The 24558-nt window shown below is 41.9% G+C and overlaps 1 protein-coding gene across 3 annotated transcripts in view; it reads left to right on the top strand.

The window, feature by feature from the left end:
- The window catches only part of DGKI (diacylglycerol kinase iota), a 397841-nt gene that overhangs the window by 271757 nt on the left and 101526 nt on the right, over positions 1–24558 (top strand). For all 3 annotated transcript variants that reach the window (XM_032483433.1, XM_032483435.1, XM_032483434.1), the window contains one exon: positions 18285–18385. In XM_032483433.1, the coding sequence (XP_032339324.1) occupies positions 18285–18385 (101 nt within the window). The remainder of the gene's footprint in view (positions 1–18284; positions 18386–24558) is intronic.

Raw genomic sequence — 24558 nt, 5'->3', positions numbered from 1 at the left:
CTCATATGCCTTCTTCAGCCCTTCTTTGATTTGAGATGCAGCTGTGAAGTCATGTGTGTTCTATTTGTCTCAGTCTTCTGTGAGTTCACAGTTTAATTTTTTGACTAGATACTTTAGGGTCCAGAGTTACATGGGGTTGTATAAAGTTCCATACTAAGCATTGGTTTATGGGAAGTGTGTAAACCCATCAGACCATTCCACTAACCGTGGCTCAGGGATGACCTTGAAGAGGCGTCTGCTGCCCTTGATTCTGTGGACCCATCCCTGAAATTACGTGTGGAGCTTTGAGTGGATGCACGTGCATCTGTGCATGTCTCTGGGTTGAGGATCCACAGTTGTAATAAAAGATCAATGACCGAAAGTTGTTACTGAGTTAGCAAAACACATTTTATACATAGTAATTTGTACTTAACATGCTCTGTGCTTCAATTTTTTTCTGAACAGAAGGAAAATGTTTTTAAGCACTTCACTTCAGGACATTTTTTTATGCTGGTGCCTGTGTCTTGCCTTTTCTTTTCTCCATCTTACATATACTTTTATGGTTTTTCAAGTACTGTTACAGGTGCTTTACTTATGTTAACTAACTGACTCCCCCAACAACTCTATGCCTTGTGTGATATAATTATCTCCATATTATACATGAGGAATCTGATGCACAGAGAAGTTAAGTAACTTGAGAAAGGTCACACAGCTAATAAGTGGTAGACTTGGGCTCATACTCTTGCAGTCTGGTTTCAAAATTCATGCACTTAACAATTTATAATCCACCACTTTTCATCTGTCAGTAACCTATGTATTTCTTAAGGTCCCGTTGAATAACTGTCTTTTCAGAGAATTGTACCTTGATTCTTGCTGGCAGAACTAATTACCCCCTCACTGGAGTTCACTGTTGATGTACTTATTACAGTTCTCAAAGTATAATTGATTGGTACTAATTACATTAGCAGTATATTCTGTGTTTCCCACACTGCACTAGACTTAGGCCACTTGAAATCATTTACAGTATCTTGTTATAAATCTTTGTGTTCCCAGCCCCAGTCACACATCTTTACACAGAGTATTCTGAAACCAGAATTGTTGTTTGGTTGGTAGAATGAATGAATGAATGAAAGAATGCATGTCTAAATAGAACTGTGCAGTATCTAATGCCTAGGGATATGCCAAAGTGACTCCTCAAGTTCAGCTATATATAATTTTACTTTCAGCCCTAATCTTGTAGATACTCATTTATTTGTTTGTTTAGTACAAAGTATTTTTCCAAAACTAATTATTTTGTACTTGCTGGGTGTCAGATTCTCTTTTCTGCCTGGTATCTAGTGGTGAGCACAACAGACCTATACCTTTATGGAGACTAAAAGGTATACAACGATGGGATGCATCCCTCTCTTTCTGCTGTTCCTAAAGTTCATGTTACTTTCCTAGAGCAACTTGAATTATCCTTTCTCTCTAGCTTTCTAATGACTTCTTATTTTTTTAATTAGGGAGGGGGTCATGTTCTCCTTCCCCAATCTGCTATCACTTATTTTTTCAGAGTTCTCAAATACCTGCTTTATGAAGTCTGTCCAGGTTTTATAGCTACATTCACTGCAGGAGAAAGAATGATGTGTGCTGACCCACTTTACCTAGAACCAAAACGTCTCTACTGCCTTTTAGAGCAGAGAATGTTCATACTGTCTCCTTTCTTCCCCGACTGCAATTACTCTGAATGCCACAACTAAACTCAGCAAAACTACTCTGCAGAGAAACCAGTGTATTTTGAATTATAACCAACAAGTGTTGAATGTAATGTCATTTTGCACAGCAGTTATGATTTACACATAAACAGGATGTTTCCCAATGCTAAATTGTGTGGATTTGTTTGTTCCCTTGGGGAAGGCAGAGTTAGACATGGATCTGTGAAAAGAGTATGAATGGTCATATTTGACCACAAGCTGAGTATGATTCAGCATTCTAAAACTGCTTTGATAAGTGAAGACTTCTTGGTACAGGATGAAAGCAAATTGATATTTGTCCTATAAAGAAAGGGAGTTTTATCAAGAGAAAGAGGAATATTTTGAGTAGGTCTGTTTTTTTATGGTTTTCTTTTGTGTTGAATTTAAGAAGTTTGTTACTGAGAAACTACCAAGACAGAACCAAGAATCTTTAATCTTCATGATTGAAGAAAACATACACTGGTCATAGGTGGTTTAATAGTTGCATGCCTCTGGCCAGGGAAGTAAACTGGAAAATCCTTTGAAGTGTTTTCTCAAAATTCTGTAATTCTATTCTCCAACTAGTCACATCAAAGCTTTTGTTTTAACATTTCCCTGAATTTGTGTACTCTGCTTTAAAAGGTCTGTTTATTTTGTTTATTCAGCACTGGCCCTTTAATTAGAAAAATTAAGACTTGGTCTTCTTTTTTCAGAACGCTTTCCCTTTTCCTTTCTTCTTTCAATAAACTTCACTTAACCACACTCTGGACTCTCAGCGGGTGGCAAAACCATTGCCAAAGTAGAAATTGACATGCATTCTTTTGTAAACTGTGAGGTTTACCTCTAAAGTAGCCAAGAAGATCCACCAGATGGGTTTGCCTCAGAATGAATTAAGCTGTTGTTGGTGGCTAACACACCACCTTCCCGAGAACCTCAGGATGAACAGAGCTTCGGGGCCAGGTGAGCCTTCGAAGGGCGCTTCATGTCTAGGGCAGGCACCTGTCCAGATTCTGATTCGTGGATTATAACTTCTGGGTCATAATCACTGGACCCCAAAACCAATGGCGAGAGTACCAGAAGGGCCTAAGTGTTAAAAAAAATTGTGAATATATTTGTTGTTAATGTTTCTGTTGTTACTATTGTTTCCCTGAGTGATTATCTCTGAGCAGTAGGATTCCAGATTATTTTTTTATTGGACTTCTTTATTTTCTGATTGATTTCAGTGAACACGCACTACTTCTCTAAAGGGGGAAAAAGCAAAAAATTAAAGTGTATATTTTTAAGAGAATAGGAGAGAATTGCTAAATCCATTGTTTGAGCAAATGGCATTTCTTTCAGTTCCCTCTCAGAGTCAGATGGCGAAGCATGAGTTAGCTTCAGGCTTTCTGGGAAACGAATCTGCTTGCTCTCTGATCCTCCGAGCAGAGGAAACTGCTAAGCTTCACTCATCCTCTCTCCTTCCTCCTTTTCTCTCACTCCCACCGCACACTTTCCGAATTTCCTTCCCAGTGATTTCACTTCCCACTGTGCAGTTTCTTGATCTTTAATCATGTCAAAATACTGTGCTGTCCTTTCTTCTTAAGCCACTCCTCTGTGCTGCTTCCAGAAAAATGGAAAATTCTAAAGAAAAGTTAAGAAGCAGCTACTTGGGATTGAGATCATACCAATTTCTGGACTTGAGCCCAGGTTGCAACTCAGATAATTTTTTTTCTGCCTGTGCTCTCACTCCGCCTGTGCTTCTGTTCCCACTCAGGTAGCCAGGGGAGATGTGGGTCTGGTGACTTAAAGACCAGGGGGCAGCAGGAACAGACATGAGTCTCTAACTGCACTGTCTTCCTTCTTATCCTGTAGTCCCCAGGCCCCAAGAAAACATCCTTCTTTGAGCATCTAGAGGAGCCTTGATTTTTTTCCATATGACATTGACCATATAGTAAACATTTTGCATTTCAGTTTCTCAGATATTAAAAAGAAACATAGTTGGTCCCTGGGATTTCTATCAGCAATGAAGTTCTGTTGTGCTAAAAATCAGGGCATGACCCTAGACTCTATGATCTGCCCCAGAGGGATCTAAGACATGAAGTAGGCGAGACTTGCCATGGGATGTGACAGGGTCATTCTGTATCCTTAGTACTGATCAGGGAGGGAGGCCCTGCACTGCCTTAGTACACTCTCACCTTGCTCCCAGTGAGAACCCAGGCTGAATTTTTCACTGAGTCAGGGAGGTACTACGGGCCTGATATTGAGTTGTGATTGAATTTAATTAGCATCCTGATAACTGTGTGAGGCAACAGTTGCTGTCATTCCCATCCCATAGATGAGAAAGACTGAATTGATAAGAAATATTCAGAAACTTGCCTAAGATCATATGCTATAAAGTCATGATGGTAAGTTTAACACCCAGGGCTGTTTGGAGGTAGCATTTAAGGCACTGAATTCTGCTGTCTGTATAACCTCTGGTCATTTTCCTCTGTGTGTATGTTTATTTTTATATATGTAACTTATACATTTTAATCAAATTATGCTATGTAAACTTCTCCCCTTTTAAAGAAAACCTTGGAGATGACTAACACTGAGAATTCAATTTTGAGTGTTTCAAATGTGTGAATCTTCTGTATTGCAGGCTTGCAGTTTAAGTATTACTGTACAAAAAATGTCAGAGTGACAAAACCCAGTTAAAAATAAATTCTCGTGCCGCTAAAGGAATTGCAGAGGCTTTTAGGGTTGTTAGTAATGGTGTTCGGTCTGTGAAAGAGGCTCGTTGGGCAGGGTCCTGCTTGCATCCGCAGGGGGTGGATAGGTGCCTGTGTTCCTCTCTCGGCGAAGCTGAACATGGCTCAAGCATCTGGTGCAGTTATGTAAAGGCAGAGCACATTTAGGACTCCCTCAACATTTAAAATTATATCTCGCTCCTTTTACAATTTATTTTTAGAGATAAATTATTCATGTCTGCATAGGTGTAGAAACAGTGTTGCGAGTCAGCACTTCTTATACGGTAAAAGGTCGGTAAAAGGTCACTCAGCAGGTGTTGGCTTGATGGGCCGGGCACGAGGCACAGTGAGCTTGGGAGGGTGAAGGGGAGAGTCTGCAGGAAGGTTTGGTGCAGCCCACTGGGCAGGATAAAGGAGGGAGGAGAATTCATGAATTTTGTTTCATCAGAATAAATTTTAGAAAATAAAAATATTTTAAAAATCTCACCTTAGATGTAATGTTAGTCCAATAAACACAACAATAATCTGCAGATTATTCTACATACCTTGACTTTTAGGACAAGAAGTGGAAATTAGGGGCTGAGTAGCCCAACAGTGAGATCAAGCCAGGAGAGATTTCCAAGCCAGGTTGGAACTTTGGAAAGTGAAAAATTAGATTTCTCTCATTCTTCTATGCTGTATCTTTTTATCAACAGTCATTGTAGGATTAACACCAAGTGTGTCAGCTCTCTTGGCACACCTGTTTAGCAGGTGTCCGTGTAAGTTTGCTAGGGCCGCCATAACAGGCACCATGGACCCAGTGGCTTACACAGCAGGACTTTATTTCCGTGCAGTTCTGCTCTGGAGGCTGGGAGTCTGACATCAGGTGTCAGCAGGGCTGGTTTCTTCTGAGGCCTCTCTCTGTGGCTTGAGAAGGCCATCTTCTCCCTCTGTCTTCACACTGTCCTGCCTCTGTGTCCGTCTCCTGATTTCTTCTTAGAAGGACACCAGTCAGGTTGGGTTACAGTTCACTGATAGGACTTCATTTTCACTCATTTCGTCTTTAAAGACCTCATCTCCAAATAGAATCACATTCTGCAGTACTGGGAGTTAGGACTGCATATGAATTTGGGGGGGCACACAACCTAACCCATAACAGCATCATACTAGGTAAATTTGAGTTAATTTTAGGATTTATTTTCTCTGTCACCAACTGTGTCAGGGTTGAACTTTGTGTATATTACATGTATTGATAGTTGAATTCTTTTAAATCTTTTTATTATAAAATGGTCTAAGAGGCTGAAGGACACTGCTTTTTGATTTATAGCCAATTCTAAGAATTATATGGGTGCAATAAGGTTGTTGACCTCTCTGAACCCAAATCCATTTTCTGTAAAATAAGGCAGTTAACAGTAAGAACTTTAAATTTTTTTCAGATCCGAATTCCTAGACCATTACTATAATAAAAACAACTATAGAAATATAGATGATAAATGGCAAATGAGAGGGGTAAGTTTTGCTAGTTTTTGTGAATAAAAGATTTATTTACAAATGGATGCTCCACCCAGAAAAAAAAAAACTTTTAGAAAAATCATTACTTATACCTTGAGATAAACCATTACAACTGTGATGTTATTAATGGATTTGCTGCATTCAGGGAGAAAAAAAATTTCAGTTTTTACTCTAGCACTGCAATGATTACTGATACTGTATTTCTGCTGTAAAGTAAGAAGAATCTGTCACTAACAGAAATCTAGACATTTGTTTTGAACATTCCAAGAGGGTACTTTGGATTGCTTTGCTGAGGTGGTAATGAAATGCAATGTACATTTCATTTATAGGAGGATGTCAGTTGAATTATACCCGTGCAATTGAGTTTTCCTCATCTGTCATAACACCCTGAAGTGCTTATATGAAATGAAAAGATGCCTTTAAAGACATAAAAAGAAAATACTTGTTGATGCTAGATTTAATTAATCCCCAGTACTCATCATCACATTTTGTGTCAGAAAATGAAATTCTAAAAAGAATTCATCAAGTTCCAAAAATTGTAGCTAAGATTTGATTCAAACGAATGTGGCATTGGAAGAATTATAAATGGAACAAAAAGGCTGAAACTTTTCAGCCTCATATTACAGAAGAGAGAAATTATTTTATTTTTCTTGATCATTTAGGCTCTACTGCTCTCCAGAGGTGATTTATGTCCTCTAATTGGGACATAAATAAATCTTTTGGTTTGATGGTATTTTGTTGCCCAGGCGAAGTAAAACAATTACATGTTTCCTTGAAGACAGGTTCTCAGTTTATGAGTATGTTAGGATGCTGCCTTTGGTGGAGACAATCTACTTTAATGTGATAATTAAAGTAAGAGGCTAGAAAGAAATAGGACTTGACTGTTAGTGGAAAGTGTGGGTCCTTGCCACCGGCTGTGGAAGGATTCACGCAGCAGAGGCAAAGGGATGAAGTGAGCAGCTGCTTTATTGCTCAGCAGGGGAAATGGAAAGGAAGCACTCAAGTGGGGAGCGTCAGGCAAGATGGGCGGGAGGGGCAGCTCTGGCCTGGGTCAGCCCACGTGGACTTTCATGGGAGGCTTCTGCCTTCATGTCCTCCTTCTGGGTGTGATGGAGCCAATCAGTCCTTGTGTGGGCTTTCCCAGTTGTTGTCATGGTGCTGGGTGTGTGGGTGTCACTGAGCATGCTAATACATTGCAGTGAGCATATAATGAGGTTCAAGGTCTAACTGGAAGTCAAATCCTTCACCATCTTGGGCTCAGTTGGTGCTAACCAGTTTTTGTTTCTTCTCTGCAGCTGCCTCCTGAGACTTAGATGAGAGTAACTGGTTTTGAGAGAGCAGCAGGGGTATGATCCTGGGGGCAACAGCCTTGGTAACAAAAAGAAAAGTTGCTTTTAACCAGAATGCTTGCAATCTGGTGGACCCAGCATTCCCCCCAAAAAACATCTCCAAAGATTCTGTTCAGCCATGAGAGTTTTAAAGGGAAATGCAGGAGTAATCTCAGTTAATCACTGAGATAAGTGGTCAGAGTCATTGCCATCCCCCCGTGCTTTCAGGCTTGTCCCGATCAATCTGCTCTTCTCTGACTTAGGGAGGCCTGGGAGACTTCAGCTTCCCTATAAACAAGAGGCAGGGATTGGGGGAGCCCACAGGGCCCTCCTTGGTATCAGAACGAGCAAAAGTACCCCATACTATTTTCACATTATGACATTCTCAACAGAAACCTTTCCCCTCTTTTATTATATGTATTTTTAGTATTGGTAGCACTAAAATATTAACTAGTTAATTAATATTTTAACCAACTGTTTTCTGTTTGTTTCTTCATCACCTAAGTAATTTGTCTACCACAAAAAGTTTATGTTGAGGAATTTTTTTTCCTCAAATTTACTGTCAAATTTTAGAAAGGTTATTTTTTGGTGACAGAACTGTTGTATGATCTTCATAAGTTCTATTCTAGCCGTACATCTTTAGTCTGTCTATTCTTACACTATCAAGAAGAATCGTTCCAAAAAACAATTCCTTAGTCATTGGATTAGGAATTAGAGAAAGGTGATGAAAATTTCCCACCTAATTGGCTGAACTTGCCGAGTTGGAAAGGAGAGTGGGGTTTAGAGGATTCTGCGAGTCTTTCTTCTTGGATTTCTAATAAGGAGACATGGGGTAGTGGGAACACATCTGTGTTACCAGCAGGGCGTTCAGCTTTCCAGCAGCTGCAGGTTCATGAATAGGAGAGTTATGATGCCACGTCTCAGTGGCAAATGCAGTGCCACTGAGCATTCCAGACCTTACCTGGCAAGCCACTGTCAACCCGGGGAAAAATGAGTCAAAACGCAGCACGGTAAAATACCACCTATTTAAGAAAAAACAGTTGTGCAAAACTTCTTTCCCTGATATCCAGGTTTGAGGAAAATACATGTCTTTTTATGACACGTTTCCTATGGAGGGCTAAAACCATTTCAGGAAGTGTTTCCTGGATAATGCCATTTATTGTCTGGCCAGTGCTTGCTTTTAATTTTCTTGATGTGAAACAAAGCATGGAATCTGCTCACTGAGCCTGTCTCCTGGGGATGCAGAGCTACTTCCACACAATTTGCACGATGACTTTTCGATAAGAACACATTTTGTGTTCCAGTTTTGCTCAAACTCATTGGAGTTACAACATCTCTCCACCTCAGTAGACAAGTTATATTTGTTTTCACTCCATTATTGCTTTTTGCATTTTTGGCCACTGCATTGTTTGGTTATTTTTACTTATAAACAATTCTAAAATCTTGATTTTTTTTTGTAGATTTATAGGTGAAATAAATGTTAAATATTAGAACATTATATGTACTCAATTTTTTTTGTAAAAATGTTTCAATGTTACACAGACACCCACTGGAATACCTCCACGTGTTTCAGCAAAGCACTTAGTTACCAGAGGAAACATGTCAGGTTGTAGCCTAATTTCGTGTCTTTCAGGATATATGTGAAAGGCCGGGAGTGTTTCCTTCTGAGAAATGATGCTTTTAAATTATGCAAATCCCACCACTTGCTCCAAGCTCTTTTCCAGCAAAGAAAGTCAGTTTCTTTATCAGTTGCAAGTAAGAGCAGGGTCTTAGAACAGTTAGCGATTGCAAACCCAAGGGAAGATTTTTACCATTGAAATAGCAAATAAATGTACGGCTTTCCCTTTATTTGATATATAGAGATTGAAACCTGAAATTAAAAAATGTCTTCCTTTCTCAGCACTTGAGATGTGAAGCCAATTAGATGACTCGCGAGTAATATTATCCTATTATGTCTCATTGGTTCAAGCCCAGTGGTTCCTCACTTCATTGGAGAAAGTGATTAATGACCCTCTCTACTATCAGAACAGCAAAATAATCCTCTGTGCTACTGCAGGCTGCAGTACTCAGAGTAGCTCATATTGGTGTTTTATGGTAGATATGGTAGACTCTTAAGTCACTTTTAATACAGGAAACCTTCATTATACAGAATTACTTCATAAGGTAGAAATGACTTGGGCCGGGTGTGAGGCAAGATGGGGCTGGAGTTCTCCTCACTCCAGCTGTCCTTCATCTCAGCGATTTGAGTTGGTAGGCTTCTACAAACTACAGAAATGTTCCTTCTACCTCTGGTTTCCATCCTTCTTTATTTCCTCTGGTATTTGTTTCCTTTGCCTTTCATCATGATATTTTCATATGCTTTAATTGATTTTTTAAAATTTTATTATTACTTTTTTAATGGAGGTACTGGGGATTGAACCCAGCACCTCCTGCATGCTGATGAGCGTGCACTCTCCCACTGAGCTATACCCACCCCCTTTATATGCTTTATATACTCCAAATTTTATACTTTTTAAGCATAAAAGAGTATTAAAAGTATATAAGTGGGAACTGAAAGTCTAAAAACGTTTTTTTCCTCTGAAAAGGTTGTCATCCCTAGTTACCAATTTAGCAAATATTAGGGGAGGAGATTCAATTTTCATAAGACTTAAATCTGTAGATGGGATCTAATCACAAGTAGAAATTCTTCTCCATCCATGTTAACCAGAGGCAAGCCGGAGAATCAGCTCCATTCATAAAGAGAGCACAGCAGTGATTAAGACGTGTGAGCTTTGAGAATATTTCTTGTTTATTGGCTTTAGTAATGGGAACTGATTTTTCCTTTGAACCAAGTTCTGTGGAGTGGTCCTCATTCTGGCCAGTGATGCACCATGCGTGTCACACATGATTAGGTGGAATGAAGAGCGTTGTCAGTTTTCATGAAAAATAATTCTTCTCATTGCAAAACTAGCAAGTCTATTTGGGAAGCAGTAACTTAACACATGTTGAAAGCCTCATATTTAATACACACTGTGGGAGATGTAAACATTGCTACACGTATAGCTTGTCATTCTTTTTTAAAAAATTGAGATAGTGGATTTACAGTATTACAGTTTCAGGTGTACAACATAGTGATTCAGATTTTTTATAGATTATGCTCCATTTGCAGTTGTTATAAAATACTGGCTGTGCTATGCGGTATATCCTTTTAGCTTGTTTTGTACAGAGTGCTAAAAGAAGGTACCGAGATCACCACGTCGCCATCATGTTTGCGCTCATGCTGACCGCTGAGTCTGCAGTGTGACGAGGCCGTGAGTGGGGGCCAGAGCATGGTCTCCGTGCAGGCTGGTGGTGGTGGCGGCTTGGTCTTGGTCTGTGAGGGGTTTACGGGAGAGGGTGGAGAAGCCTACACGTTGGAAGATATTTAGAAGAGGGGAAAGAAGGAGCAGGCAGAAATTTCGTTGGGAAACTAGGAGAGCATTTGGGACTGAAATCCAGGAGAAGGCTTCAGGGAGCAGGGAGTTAGAACCACAGTATGAAATGCTGCTGAAGGGAGAATCAGGGGGACTAAGAAGTGACTTTAAAATGCACAAATAAAGGGAAAGGAGAAAGTGAAGAGAGGCGTGATCTTACGGAGAAGAGAGTTGGAGTTTCTATGACTTAAAACATACATCTGTGACTCTGGTGCCCGGAAGTTGTAACGTGAAGTGTCTGTGGGGTGGTTCCGCATAAAAGCCTCAGCACTGGGTGACTGAGGCACTGGCCGCTAGGGCATCACTGCCACAAACAGAAACGGGTGGTGAGGAGAATGTGAAACACTGGCCAAGGCTGTCAGCCTGCCTGTCTTCCCTGCGGCAGGCGGTGAAGGTGCTGAACGTGTGGGTCTGCTGGGTGACGCCGCAGCTCCTCCTTCCTCGTGTTTCCTCCTTCAGGTGCCAGGGTCATGACGCTCCGCAGGGGAGACAGTCGGTAGGAACCACATGCTCACTTCCCTCTACTGCGAACTCACTCACTACAACTACACAAGTGTAGAATTGTGTTACAGTTTCAATGGAAGCATGAAAATGTGCCTTTCAGTGTGTATTGGAAGATCACAAGAAAACTTTAAAATGAAGTTTAGTTTCAACAAATGGCATGAACATTCTTGGCTATTTGGTCCTTACAGCCTGTTTTTAATTTATTAGCCATGAAGTCAGCAAACACTTCTTTGATATGCATTGAACTTCAGTGCTTAAAGTTTACATTCTTTTGCCATTGGTCCTTGTGGCTGGTTCCCTCAGTGACTTAAAACCCAGTTCCAACCCAAATAGTAGAAGAAAGGTCAATAAACAGAAACTGTGGAGAGAGATTTAGGTTCTTTAGAAGAATGTGCAGATGCATAGAGCAGTCTGAACAAAGAACAGGGCACTTCCACCCTGTGTGTCAGTCCTGGGCGAGGATCCAGCGGAGGCTGAGCAACCACCGGAAGATGCGGTCGGGGAATATAGAGTCCGATGGAGGGCAAATACTGAATTAGACGACATCTAAGATCTCTCCCGACCCTGTAACACTTCAGTTTCATTACCTTGTTGGAGATCTGGAGGGATGGCCGTCTCAAATAATGTGTAAGCTGTGACATGTCCTACCAGCCACCTCACATCCATTTGGATGTCTTAAGGAGCTGAGAATTGATTCAACTTCTATCAAAAAGAATTAACAATTTTTCAAGGTACTTTCTCCAGACAAACATACTGGACAATCGGAAGTCATGGCCAACCGCCGCTAATGTGATTTTGGCTCATCCTTGGCTCCAAAGTCAAAAACTCCTTTACAGTTGGTTTCACATTCCTGCTGCATTGTTCCAGGCAAGAGACAATGGTGTTATGAATTCTGTCTGAACTTGGTGGGTGTCAGAAGTCCATTTAAAGTCTCTGTCCGGAAGCCTTGACTCAGTGCGGTTTTACTGCTCACTGTAAAGAGACCCACTCGGGGGTGGTTTTAGATGGGTTATTGCCAGGTGTCGTTTGAAAATGTCCCAGGGTAAGCTGTGGCTGTTTCTAGGAAGTTGCTAAAGGAGAGGTCATTGAGTATAATTATATTTAAATGAGCCCCAGCTTGATAGTTGACGAAAGGATGTGGTGGTTAATGTTTCTGGCTCACCATTATTTACTGAAAGAACAGGCAGTCCTGAAATGGTTCACATGCCTTTCTGTCAGGGACACGCTGTTCATGCGGGTGTTCTTGCCTCTTTATCTGTGCAGATCCCACTAGAGCTAAGATTCAAGGGAGCAAGAGAGCATAATCCAGCGTGGATCTGCCTCCGGATCTAGAGAGCTAGATGGACAAAGGACAGAAAAGGGCAGCCGAGCCAGGGTTTCCCCGGGGCTCCCCAGGAGAAGAGTCTCTGGCGAGCATCTCAGATGGTCTGATGCTAAACTGTGCTAAAGCCTCAGGGCCACGCAGAGCCCCCGAGGGATTAGACGTTCTTGCATTTCATTCATTTATTTGCTCCAAAATCAGTTACTGTAAACAACACAGACCAGGCTCTGTTTCAGGTGCTGGAGCTGCAAAGAGGAGGAAGAAATAGTCTTTCATGCCAGGAATTCACATTAGAAATTAATATTTTAATCAAAGTCCATTCATAAAGCAAGAGCCAATTCAAATGACTCCTATTAAAGATTAGTTAGAAACATAATTGTGTTTAGGTTATGACTGAATAGAATCTCACGTCTACATTTCTTGCAAGAAAATAAAGCAGCTACTACTATGACTTCTTCCTCTTCCTTCTCCTTCCTCCTCCACCTTAAGAAAGAAAGGTAGACAGAGTTGTGATGCTTTCTTGCCACGCAAAGGAAAACTTTATATATGAGTTATATACATATATATATGTGAGTTACATGTATATGAGTTTGTTATATATATAACAAAGGCCTGGTTAAATTATAGTTTATCAAAATCAGTGAGTCCCCATAGTGGTTTAGGGGTGAGTCTTACACTGAACCATTTAAGAAATGTTAAAACAGGACATTTGCTAGATACAAAATGTGGAATAATTATACGACTTTAAGGCTCTCCTCTGTAACGTGAATTAAGATTTATGTTCTTGATATCTTTGAGTAGAATATCTTGGAGTCATTCACAGTCCCCACTCGCATTCTCATCCGACAGACTGTAGACAGTAACTCGGAATCTTGTTTCCCTGCCCATGTCAGCAGACTCGCATCCTGCTGAGGTTTGAGATATACTAACTGCTGTTTAAAGTTATGACTCTGGCTTCTGCCCTGATGTTACTGTCCGGGACTGGATTTTAAAAAGTCCCGTAGAAACTGAAAAAACATCAGGATGCTAATAATAGTAACAAAACAACAATAATACATTTTTCTTGAACACCTACTATATACCAGGAATGTGCTCGTTGCCTTAGGTGCATCTTCTCATTCAGGGCTCACTGCATTCCTATTATCAGTCCCGTTTTCAGATCAGAAAATGGTTTAGAAAAGGTAACTTCAGAGCTCTCAATGTCAAATGTATATTAATTGAAAGAGTTCAGATTGGAACAGAGATTTTTCCGACTCTGCATCCTGCTTTATGCGGTGTGCTATACTGGCTTAAAAGTGGTGTTACTCCCGGGTGGTTCATGTTTTCAGGGAGGAAAAGGAATTACGTGATGTCAGTCGTCTGGGAGAGGGAACAGAAGCTCCCAGCTCATCCGCTCCGTCCGTAAGTGGTGTCGGTGTGTCGGAGATTGGAATGAGGAGCTTGTTATCAGTCTGAGAGAGACAACGTGTAGTAAAGAAACTGATTGAAAGAATGAAGAAGCTTGAAGGCAGTAAGGGAGGAATTTGACTCTACTGGACTGAAAGTCTTTGAAGAGTCAATTAAAAAATCTATTGGCAGGAACCGCAGGAGAGCAGTGTCATGAGAATTAGATGTGAGTTGTGTCCAGAGCGCTGTCTTGATGGCACTCCGCTTACCCCCCAACATCTCAGGGTAACAGATATGCATACAGTGGACAGGGAAGGTGTGGTCTTGAGATTCTGGAAGCCCATGTTGGTGACTTTAGCTAGAAGTGCTCATATTATGGTTCTTGAGAAAGTCACAATGGGCACATCTGGGAGTTAGGTTCAGAGCCATGAGCTTCTGCTCTGCACAAGGAGTTCGTTCTTGCTGTTTCAGAGGAAATTCGTGAAAAGGCGACAAATTGAGGCCATTGCTCAGAGATTGCTGAGTCCTTCTTAGGAAACTTGAGAGGTTCCATGGAAGTCAGGCTTGGAAATCCTGATATAGAGTTAAGTCAGTAGCTACAAGAGTAGCTGGGGGTAGATGTTGGCACAGAGGCAGACTCATTTTTACCCGGGTTGTCAGTCTCTTCTCTGCGCTACTAACTTTCCTGGCAAAATTTAATTTTAGAAAACTAATGGCAGTGCTATTCCCCAGACTCCAGGAACAGCGCTGTCATCCTCCACCCCCACCAGCCGTCTGTGGGACACGGCACTAATATATTTTGACAGAAAGGGACACAATCGAATTACTTGGCTTTCATTTTGTCTCTGTGTCCTCTTCTCCCACACGTTCTAGTTGTCTGTGTTCATGTTGTTGTTTGGCCTGTAAAATACCGAGTGGCAGAAGGTCTGGGAGAATCCAGACACCAGCCGGGCTAGACAGCTTCCCTCCGGAGGACGCCCCGCAGCTGGTTGGGGGTGCCCGGGGAGTTCCCACACGTGCCCCAAACTCCTCCCAGCACCTGCAGCAGCAGATGCCGTTGAGTTTTAGGTGGAACCTTACCTACAAGAACAAGTTTCAGAGTAATAATTATACTGATAATAGCTAGCATCGAGCACTTACAATGTGCCAGACATCATTCTAAGCACATCACCTGTCTTGACCCGTTTAATTCTCATAATATCCCTGTGAGGTAAAGATTGTTACATTCCCACTTTTCCCATTATGAAACTGAAGCAGAGTTTCTGGGTTAACCAGTGATTGGAAGAACTTTTCTTCCAATCCAGGCAACCTTACTTGGAGTCTGAGCTCTTAACCACTTTGCTGAGTGGCCTCCCATACCTGCTGTTTACACCAGGGTCCAGAGAAATTCGGAGGGATTTTCCATCAGGGACTCTGTGGGTGAATGCCCTGAAATTTCCTGATGGGCCTGATCTGGGTCACCGGTGGGTAGCAGGCCAAACACCAGGCACCCTGGGCAGAAGGCTGGGTTTCAGCCAAGCTGCTGCTGGTGGGAAAGTGGGATGTGCTGTTGGTTGTTGGGGTAAGATAGGGGGTGAGAGCAAGACAGCGACTGTGCAGGAAGGTGGAAGGTGGAGGGTGACAACTGGTTCATGAGGGTCTCCATTCTCTTCCATCCTGGAGATGCAATGAGATCATATGTGAAATCATTTCGGATCTGGAAAGTTCCATTCAACAACGTTTCCTGCTGTATGTCCATGGTGTGCCACCTGTATGGAGGTCAGCGAAACTGGTGGGAGGCTGTGGTTCAGGAGGCAGTGGTGTGTGGCTGGAATCAGTGGGTGCAGGTGAGAAACCGGGAGGCAGAAGTGTGTGGACGGGGAGCAGGCACTGATGGGTTTTGAGAAAAGGGGTCCACACTGGTGAGCCCAGGGGGAGCTCCCTGGAGGAGGCTGCGGGGACCAGTCTGCATTGGTTCTCTGAACCTGATTTCCCTCTCAGCAGCTGCTGACCTCAGTCTTCGTGCCTCCACCTGGAGAAGACTGAGGTGCACTGCCCTGACATCTGCCGCCACCAAGACGTGTTTTGGTGGAGCTCTTTCAACCGCCGCCCTCCCCCTTTTTTCATGACAGGGCGCATCCTGCGGCTCCAGCTTCCCTCTGTCTGCCACGCTTGCAGGAGAGTATTTGCTGATTGTAATCTTTGCCATTCACTCACATGAACTTGAAATTTAAGAGGTCATACCCCTCTTCGAACTTGGCATAAGCATTTTATACAAACATCGTGTGGTCACTCTTAATAATTCTGCTTGCTGTCTACTTACGTTTAATACCTAATGCTCTAATAATCCTCATTTTCACTCCTGCCCTGAGTTACCATTTATTTATGTATTGACATACTTTAAAAATAAGTATATTATTTTTCTAAAAATGATGGTACTTGGTCTGAAATAACCCCCTAATCCCACCTTGTCTAGGCAACCGCCTAGAACAGCTGATGGAACGTTTTCTTCGGATGCTTCTCTACAGATTCCTAAATTCCACAGTTGCCACATTTAATTTTCCATGACTTTTTTCACTTAGCAATAGGTTGTAGTCAGACTTTCCTCTACGTGTAGACACTCATTTGTAATATGTGCCCCGTGTTCTCCTGTTTGAGTGTATCACAGTTTACTTAACCACCCTTCTGTCGACTGTTCGTTGACTCAAGTCTGTGCACCACATGGAGACCATCTGACTGCTCATCCAGGCTCTGTGGCTTTGCCGTCAGATCTGTGGGACTCTTGGCATCGCAGAGTAGAAGGAGCACGAGAGGGATGAGTGAAGAGTCTGGGACTCTGCTCCCAGCTCTGTCACTTAGTGGCTCTGGGACCTTAAGGCATTCTGCCTTTCTGAAACTCAGTTTCCCGCTCTGTAAACGGCGGTGTGGGCACGCGTGCCATGTAAGGTCTGTTCTGCTCCTTTACAAATGTGCTCCAGACCGTATTTCCTGCCCCGACGTAAATACTTATGTCAGTTTTAGTCATCAGTGCCTGGTAAGGGGGAGTCTGGATGGAGGGAGTTGCTATACTTTGCCCTAAAATGAGTTTTTCAACAGGAGAATGTAGTTAAATTTTTTTTCTCTCCCTCTCCTGGAGCTGCGGTAAAATTGTGTGCGTGTGTGTGTGTTTGAGTGTTTGAGATGGGGGTAGAGGTGTCCTGACAATATTTTGAGTCCTTCTACCCTTTCCATCCTTTTCCTTTCTTCCCTCTCCCTCCCTTTCTTCCTTGCTCTTCTTTCCTTCCTTTCCCCTTTCTCTCTTTCTCTCTCTTTGCCTTCCTTCCTTTCCTTCTTTGCCTTCCCTTCCTGAAGTGAACTGAGGAGTCATTCTTTCTGCTTTAGCCTTTGGGGACTTTTATCCTGTAATACAAGGAACAAGAAGCAGCATGGACGGGTGGGGACTATGCTGTATTAATATAGTGACTAAATGTGTTGATCCATAGTGGTGATGATGGAGATCAAATTATTTCACTTGACTAGTGCCCATGATTAAACTGTTTTGAAAGTTTTCATTAGAAACCACCAAGGAATCCAGTAAAGACATTCTGAGGGTGAATAGGGTGCTTCCGAAAGTTGGATTCTACTCCTTTTAATTGTTGTGCCTACCCTGAACCACTTTGGATTGAGTTCTTCTAAAATGAATTAAATACTTCATTCTCTACCTAAAGAATGTACGTTGTATGTATTTAACAATTGGTCTTCCTTTTGGGGTGCTCAGCGCCACCGTCACAGGTAGCATTCATTGTGCTTTGCTTTGACCGAGAAGCGCTCTCAGAGAGATCGAGGTGTGTGGAGCCATTTCATTCTCAGTCCTGTGCTTTCTGAATTCTTGGTCTGCTTTTTATGGTTTTTTTGTCTCTTCTGAGAGCCAAGCTGTCATTGATCCTATTTGGCTGACAGGGACGTATTTTCCTAAAGCACTTTTCTCCAGCTACACACCACTTCTCACCATTTCAGATTAGCTGCATCTGACTTACAGTGGAACCAAACACATGATCTTACTGGAGTTTTTTTTTGTTTTTTTTTTAATGGAGGTACTGGGGATTGAACCCAGGACATCGTGCATACTAAGCACGCTCTCTACCACTGAGCTATACCTTCCCCCACCACTGGAGTTTTTAATAAGTTAGTAGAAAAACATGAATGACCTCCAGAAGCCTTTTCTGCTTATTTCCATGTTCTTAGGTAAATTCCAGAAACTTGAGGTTTATGACATGTTCTTTAGATAATTGTTGTTTTCTGGTGAAGAACCCACAATCGTGGTTTGAATGTGAGCTCCTCCTTCTTAGCATGAAGAGACAATATTGCCTTTAGTCCGTCCAGGTGCGTATGACTCTCAGTCCCTCTTTCTCCTTAAGTCTGACCACCCGGTTCTTCTTTTTCAGTCCCCAGTCTGTCCCTGACCGCCTAAGGATCCGGGTGAACAAAATCAGTTTACAAGACTATGAAGGATTCCACTACGACAAAGAAAAACTCCGGGAAGCTTGTAAGTTGGAGGTTTCTGATGGATTTCATGTGGTCAGCCTGTTTTCAGCTTCTTGGTCTCCTTGGTGTGATGGATAGATTCATCCTGTGTCTGAAAGTCAAGGTTAGAGAAATGAAGGGAAGGATGGTAATGTGTGAACCCCAGGTGATGGCTGTATGGGCTGGAGAACATGGAACTGGGAAAGGAAATTCTAGGAATAAAATAATTCTGTCTTGATGCCATGTTAGGATCTCTTGGTTTATCAACCATTAAGTCTCAGGTTTACCTAAGATGAGAAAGGCAGAAAGTTGATGATACCACATGGTATCGGAACATCTAGAAAACTCTTAAGACAGCACACTTCTCTTCCCGGAACCTGCATTCAAATACTGTCCTCATTCTTCGTGCTGGTGTGACAGCTATCTGTGAAGACACACCCTTCAGTTGTGTGTTGTCAGAGAAGGGCCCACCGAATACTGAATGCCATGGTAAAGTGAATCATTGATGAGGTGCCAGTGTTTCTGAAATCTTAAATTGAGTCAACGTATAAATGTCTTCTCAGTGTTCATATTTTCCATATGCTTCTTTAAATATATAACTGTTAGTTCACCTTGTACATGACTCCGTATTTATTGGGCATTTTTATGTTGCAGTCACTCTTTTAGACCCTTGTCTGTATCATGATATATGAGGGAATTGGGTAAAGTCGGCCAGCAGAAGTGAAGACTGCAGGTGTGCTGGACATTAGGGTTTTGGGCTCCTTCTTAACTGTGGGGGCCAATACTCAAGTGCAGTAAAGTCAGGGAAGATGGGGGCCAATGTCCAAGAGCAGAGTCAGCAATGCCAACACAAAGAAAGGAGCAGAACCGGAGACTGATGAACTAAAACCCAAACTGTCTCCAAGTGTGGACCTCCCCCGAGGTGCAGAAGATGCAAATGGTTAGAACTGGCAGGAATGGAGTAGGGGGCACAGTTCCAGGGATAACAACTTCTGAGCTTTGATTCCTGAACCTGTGATCTGGAGTGGAGTGTAGTGGGTGGAAATCCTGAAATCCAGGGACCGTCTGGGGTGGGTGGGAGGTGGCGTGAGTGAAGATCCACTTCCCTGGTAGCACAGTCACTGAACCGCCCAAGGAGCCCTGTGTGGGCGTGCTCTCGCCTTCCCTCGCTGCCGCAGCTTCCTCAGCCCTCTTCGTTCTTTTCCATAAATGCTGGCACCCTTCAGTTTCTCCCCAGCCTTCTCGGTCCATCCTTCACTCTCCTTCCCTTTGGTGGGAGTGTTTTAGGTGAAGCAGAAGCAACTCCCTGAACCCCTGCGGATTGTATTTTTTCATGTGAATGAGGTCATATGTGCCAGACTAGCACACGGTCTAATTTAACCCATAATGTGGTGGACGTATGTATTTGCAGTGGGAGGTGTAGTTACAGTGTAAATGAAACCAACTTTTAGAGGCTACTGATTATAAAGAAGAGTGTTTTATGTTCTTTCTCTTACAAAACTCTAAACAAATAGCTTACAGGTTTGAAAAATTAAAAGACTGGATCACAAGCTAGTAATACTGTGCAGCTTACCATCAACAATGAAGAGAGTCAGTGGGAGTGGCGGAGCCTTTGAAATTTTTGGCTGAAGTGAGATTTGAGGCTTATCTGTAGATTCCAATGATCCGTCTTTTCTGTGGCATTAATGGTCCACTGTTGCCAGAGGTAATTGTGATTGAGTTTTTACAAGAAGATGGTATTTCCTGGCAAGGGCTTCACTCATCATATCTTAGGTGATAAAATGTTTATGTGAGGGAACTTCTTATATTAGATTGGGGGAGGTGACTTTGTATAAATATAACTCCAGTAAATTCAGCCATGTCTTGGGACCCAAAAGAACAAAGAAGCTCTCAAAGAGGGAATCAAAGCGGTATCTCATTCTAAAGATGTAGGTTTGAAGAAAACAACACGTGAGCTAGAAGTAAAAGCAGCCAGCTCTGTCCTTCTGCGTTTACTGTATGGTGACGATGCTGCTGAGCTGCGGTTTCTCAGGAACGTTCGTCCTTGGGGGTTTATGCATTTGTTCCTTCTCACACCCTTTTTCCTGGCTCCAACTCTCAAGTGACTACAGATTGACGGGAAGGCCAACAGCTGAAATTGAGTTTAAAGGCAAAAGCCAGTTCAAATCCATATGTGCAGTGCATACCAAAATATGTGATTTCAGAAGCATTAATGAAATTAAATGCGTAGAACACGTCTAGATAAAAGGGACTCTAGGAATGCTCTCTGACCTGCGTCCCGGAAGAACCAAGAGAGTACATCTTCAGTCATTCATTTCTTGTCAGTGTCCAAAGTCCAAACCAGAGTAGTCCTGTGTTCCTAGGTTTAAAAAATCAGTTCCCTTTCTTGGTGATACACCACATGATTCACCCAGGCAGCCGTGGCTGTTTGCCTTCACTCTTTAATAGAATCTTGCTCGTGTGTTTGGATCACTATTCACATTAGATTACACGCCTGAGTGTTTGTTGTCTACAGAGCCCTGCTTCTGTCTCTAAGGCAGGACTCCTCAGTCATTTCAGGATGGCAGCCCTTTTAATCGCCATGCCTATTTTGGCAGAGAGATTATGCTCTTTTAAATAATTCCTGTCCCCCTTCCATTTAGCCCCACCTCACCTGGGGGCATTTCCTCAGAAATATTAACACAGAGATGGTTAGTCTTTGCCAGTCCCTCCCTCTGCTCTTGCTTAAAACAATTTGAGGTTTTTTGTTTTTTTTTAATGGATTCCTGAATTATTAATCCTCAAGATAATGGTTATGATGTCCGAAAGAGGAAAGTCTATTCAACTTGAGGTAGAACATGAAGCAAAAGTGACTATATTAAAAAAAAATTCTTACAGTAAAACTGTAATAATTATAGCAGAAACTCACTCCCATAACCTGAATAAACTATATAAATGAGTTCTTAATAAAGCTTGTAATCATGTAGTCTAGGCAAAGGGTCATCAGTTTTTTTAAATCTCTTGCATTTCTAACTACAAAAGAGTTTCACTGACACATGACATGTATGTTTATATCCAGAATAACTTGATACTAGCCAACATCTGACTCTGTCTCCTGGAAACTGCCTGAACTTCACTTCTGGCATCAGCTTACTCTGCACTTTTGAATTGCTGAGATAATTCATGTGAGTCCAGGGCCTACGACACAAAAGTAAAAACCAGTTTGGAGCTACTTGAAAACAGATGTAGGCTACAAAGATGGGGAGGGAAGCTAACATTTGTTGTGTATCAAATACAGTGTTCAATAACCCCTTTACATGCAGTACCTCAGTACACTGGATGTTGTCTGGACATTCACAGTTTAGTATGTCTAGATAATGTTTAATACCTCAGTGTATTATTATCTTGCTAAGACTAATGATTGTGGCTACTTAGATGGATTGGGTAGTTGTCCTGATGGAATTTCCTTGTCTTTTGTTTAATGACTTATTAGAAGAGTCAGAAATGTTTGTGTTTGAATCTCACTTGCAACCTTGACGAAGTAATTTTTCTGATGACCGAATCTCTCATCTCCCAAATGAGAATGTAACTGCAGCCTCGTAGGTTGCTGGGGGTGAAATGTAATGCTGCACATGGAACCCCTGTGGCGCAGTCTGGCAGCGTTAGTGAGCTCTCCCCAGGTGGCAGCTGCGATTGTTGTGGTGGTTGTTACAAAAGACCCGACTGTTCCATCGCCCTTCAACTTGCAGGTTCAAAAGCCAGACTCGGAGCAGCTGCCCTCTCTCACGTATCCCCTCGCTTCACATTTCACACACCACTGTCCCCGTCCGACTCACTTTCAAAAACAGAATTGAAAACACTAATAAATATTACAGTAAGATTATGGGAAGAATATTTCAAGTAATCATTGGATTTACTTCTCTTGTGTCAACTAGTGTAAGAGATGCCGTGATGGCAAGAGAGCTAACCTGTGAAACGTATCAGTGCTGGACGCCTGTACTTGACTTGGTCAGATACCTGCCAACTCCCTTTCTTAAGTCCTTATACATTTTCTTAAGTGTATCATCTGGTATCCATCACTGAATTTTTTTAAAATAAACTTTATTTTGGAATAATTTTAGATTTACAGAAAAGTTGCAAAGACACTACAGAGAGTTCCTATATGCCCCTTACCCAGTTTCTTGCGTTGTTAAACATTTCATATCACCATAACACATTTGTCAAAGAGACCGATAATTGATTTATTACTATTAGCTAAGCTCTGGGCTTTCTGTTCTGGGATGTAATCCTGGGTGCCACATGCGTTGAGTTGTATGTCCCCCCAGTCTCCTCTGGTCTGTGACAGTTTTTCAGTCTTCCTTCTTTTCCCCCCGTGACCTTGATGGTCTTGAGGAATACAGGCCAGTGTCCCGTGAACATCCTACTCTGGCTTCGTCTGTTGTCTTGACTCATAATTAGACTGGAGTTGTGGGTTCTTGGAAAGAACGCTGCAGCGGTGAAGTACCTGTCTCATCCCATCCTGTCTAGGCTGGCTGCTGGCCACAGGACATGCTTGTGATGGGAAATGAGCACTTGGTTGAGGTTGCATTTGCCAGCTTTTGCCTCTGTACAGTGACTGTCTTTTTCCTTTCCCTGTGCTATTCACTGTAAGCGAGTCACTGTGTCTAACCCAGCTTCCAAATTGTGGGAGGTGGATCGTTGGATTTTTTATTGTTCCCAGTTTTTCTGTTTGACTCCATTGCATCTGATAAATCTACCAAAATGGTGGAGCCATTCACTCATTGACACATCCATGCTTCCGAAAACTGTACATTCGTACTTGTTATGTGCTAGATACCACCCTAGATGCTGCGCACTGGAAGATGAAACCAGGACATCTAACATTCCAGTGTCATTTATTCCATACACATTTCTGGAGTGCTTACTCTGAGCACAGTGGTGGAAAAAGAAAAGCAGAAATAATCCTTGATTTGCCAGAGTTTCCTTCTCATTTGATGAGGACTATGAAAGAGCTATGGAAACACTATGGATCTATTTTCTTAGTAAACATCATTTAAATAAGTAAAGGAAGGGACGGGATACACAAGAATGAGGAAAGCCAGTCTAACCACTAATTAGCTGAATGACCTTGGGCAATGCATTTATCCTCTTCAGGCTTCAGCTGCCTTATCTGCTAAATGCAGTGGTTAAACTCGGTATTTCCTAAGAACATACTGTGTTGTAATAAATGTTTAGCCCTGTAGAAATTACGTAAGACTTAAAAATTTTTCCTTCTGACAAGTTTCCTTAGGAAAGTTTTTAAAGCTCCCACATCATTCATTATAATGAGTGTAAGCATCAGAAAATCATGTCAAGTGCATTTTGCTTCATGAATTTGCTGAAAACACTGATTTTTATCCCCCTATCGATTGCTTCATCTAAAATTGAATCTTTCCCCATCATTTAACAAGTTGACAACAGGGCTGTTCAGTAGAGATTAGGCCTCCGTTTGGTTGGAGGTGGTGTTGAATTTTGAAATCTGTCCGAGGAGTTAAATGATGTCAGTCTGCCCTCGGAAGGGCACTGTCCTTTCCTTTGTACGAGTTTATTTCTATGTTCATGCTTTGACATCTACCCAGAGTTCTGTGCTTAGTGTCCTTTACTGTTCTTCCCCATCTTTTGTCTGTATCTTATATTTATCCTTAATAAAAATGTAATGATAATAAATAAAAATATAGTTAACACATATTACACTATTACTCTGAGCTAGCAGATGTCTTAACATTTCTACACATATCGTGTAACTCAATTCTCCCAACATCTCTGTAATAGGTAGCAGTTATCCCCATTCTATGTACAGAGTAACTGAGGCACAAAAAACTTAAGGAAAGTGTCTAAGGGCCAGACATTCTGAATAGTTTATCACTATGCTCCCTATTTCTTCCAAGTAGTAGCTCTTATTTTCTTCTATAAGATATCTTTAATAGCACATTTGTTTTTAAATCACAGTCCCATTTCAAATACTTTTTTTATATTTACATGGCCCTTACCTTAATTTACTAGACTCTGGTTTGTTGGACAAGTTTCTGTTTCTGAATCTTCCTCTACCCCCAAATAAATCATCTGTTTGTAAGTTCCTATTTATTGACTGCTTCCCATATTTCTAGTTCTACTTCCGACGACAGGGATCCTGAAAAGTGCCTGCCCTCATAGAGCTTATATTCCATTCGGAGAGAC

This window comes from Camelus ferus, chromosome 7 (assembly GCF_009834535.1).
Source record: "Camelus ferus isolate YT-003-E chromosome 7, BCGSAC_Cfer_1.0, whole genome shotgun sequence".
Lineage (NCBI taxonomy): Eukaryota > Metazoa > Chordata > Mammalia > Artiodactyla > Camelidae > Camelus > Camelus ferus.
The sequence above is the reverse complement of the archived record's forward strand: the minus strand, read 5'-3'. Positions and strand labels throughout refer to the sequence as shown.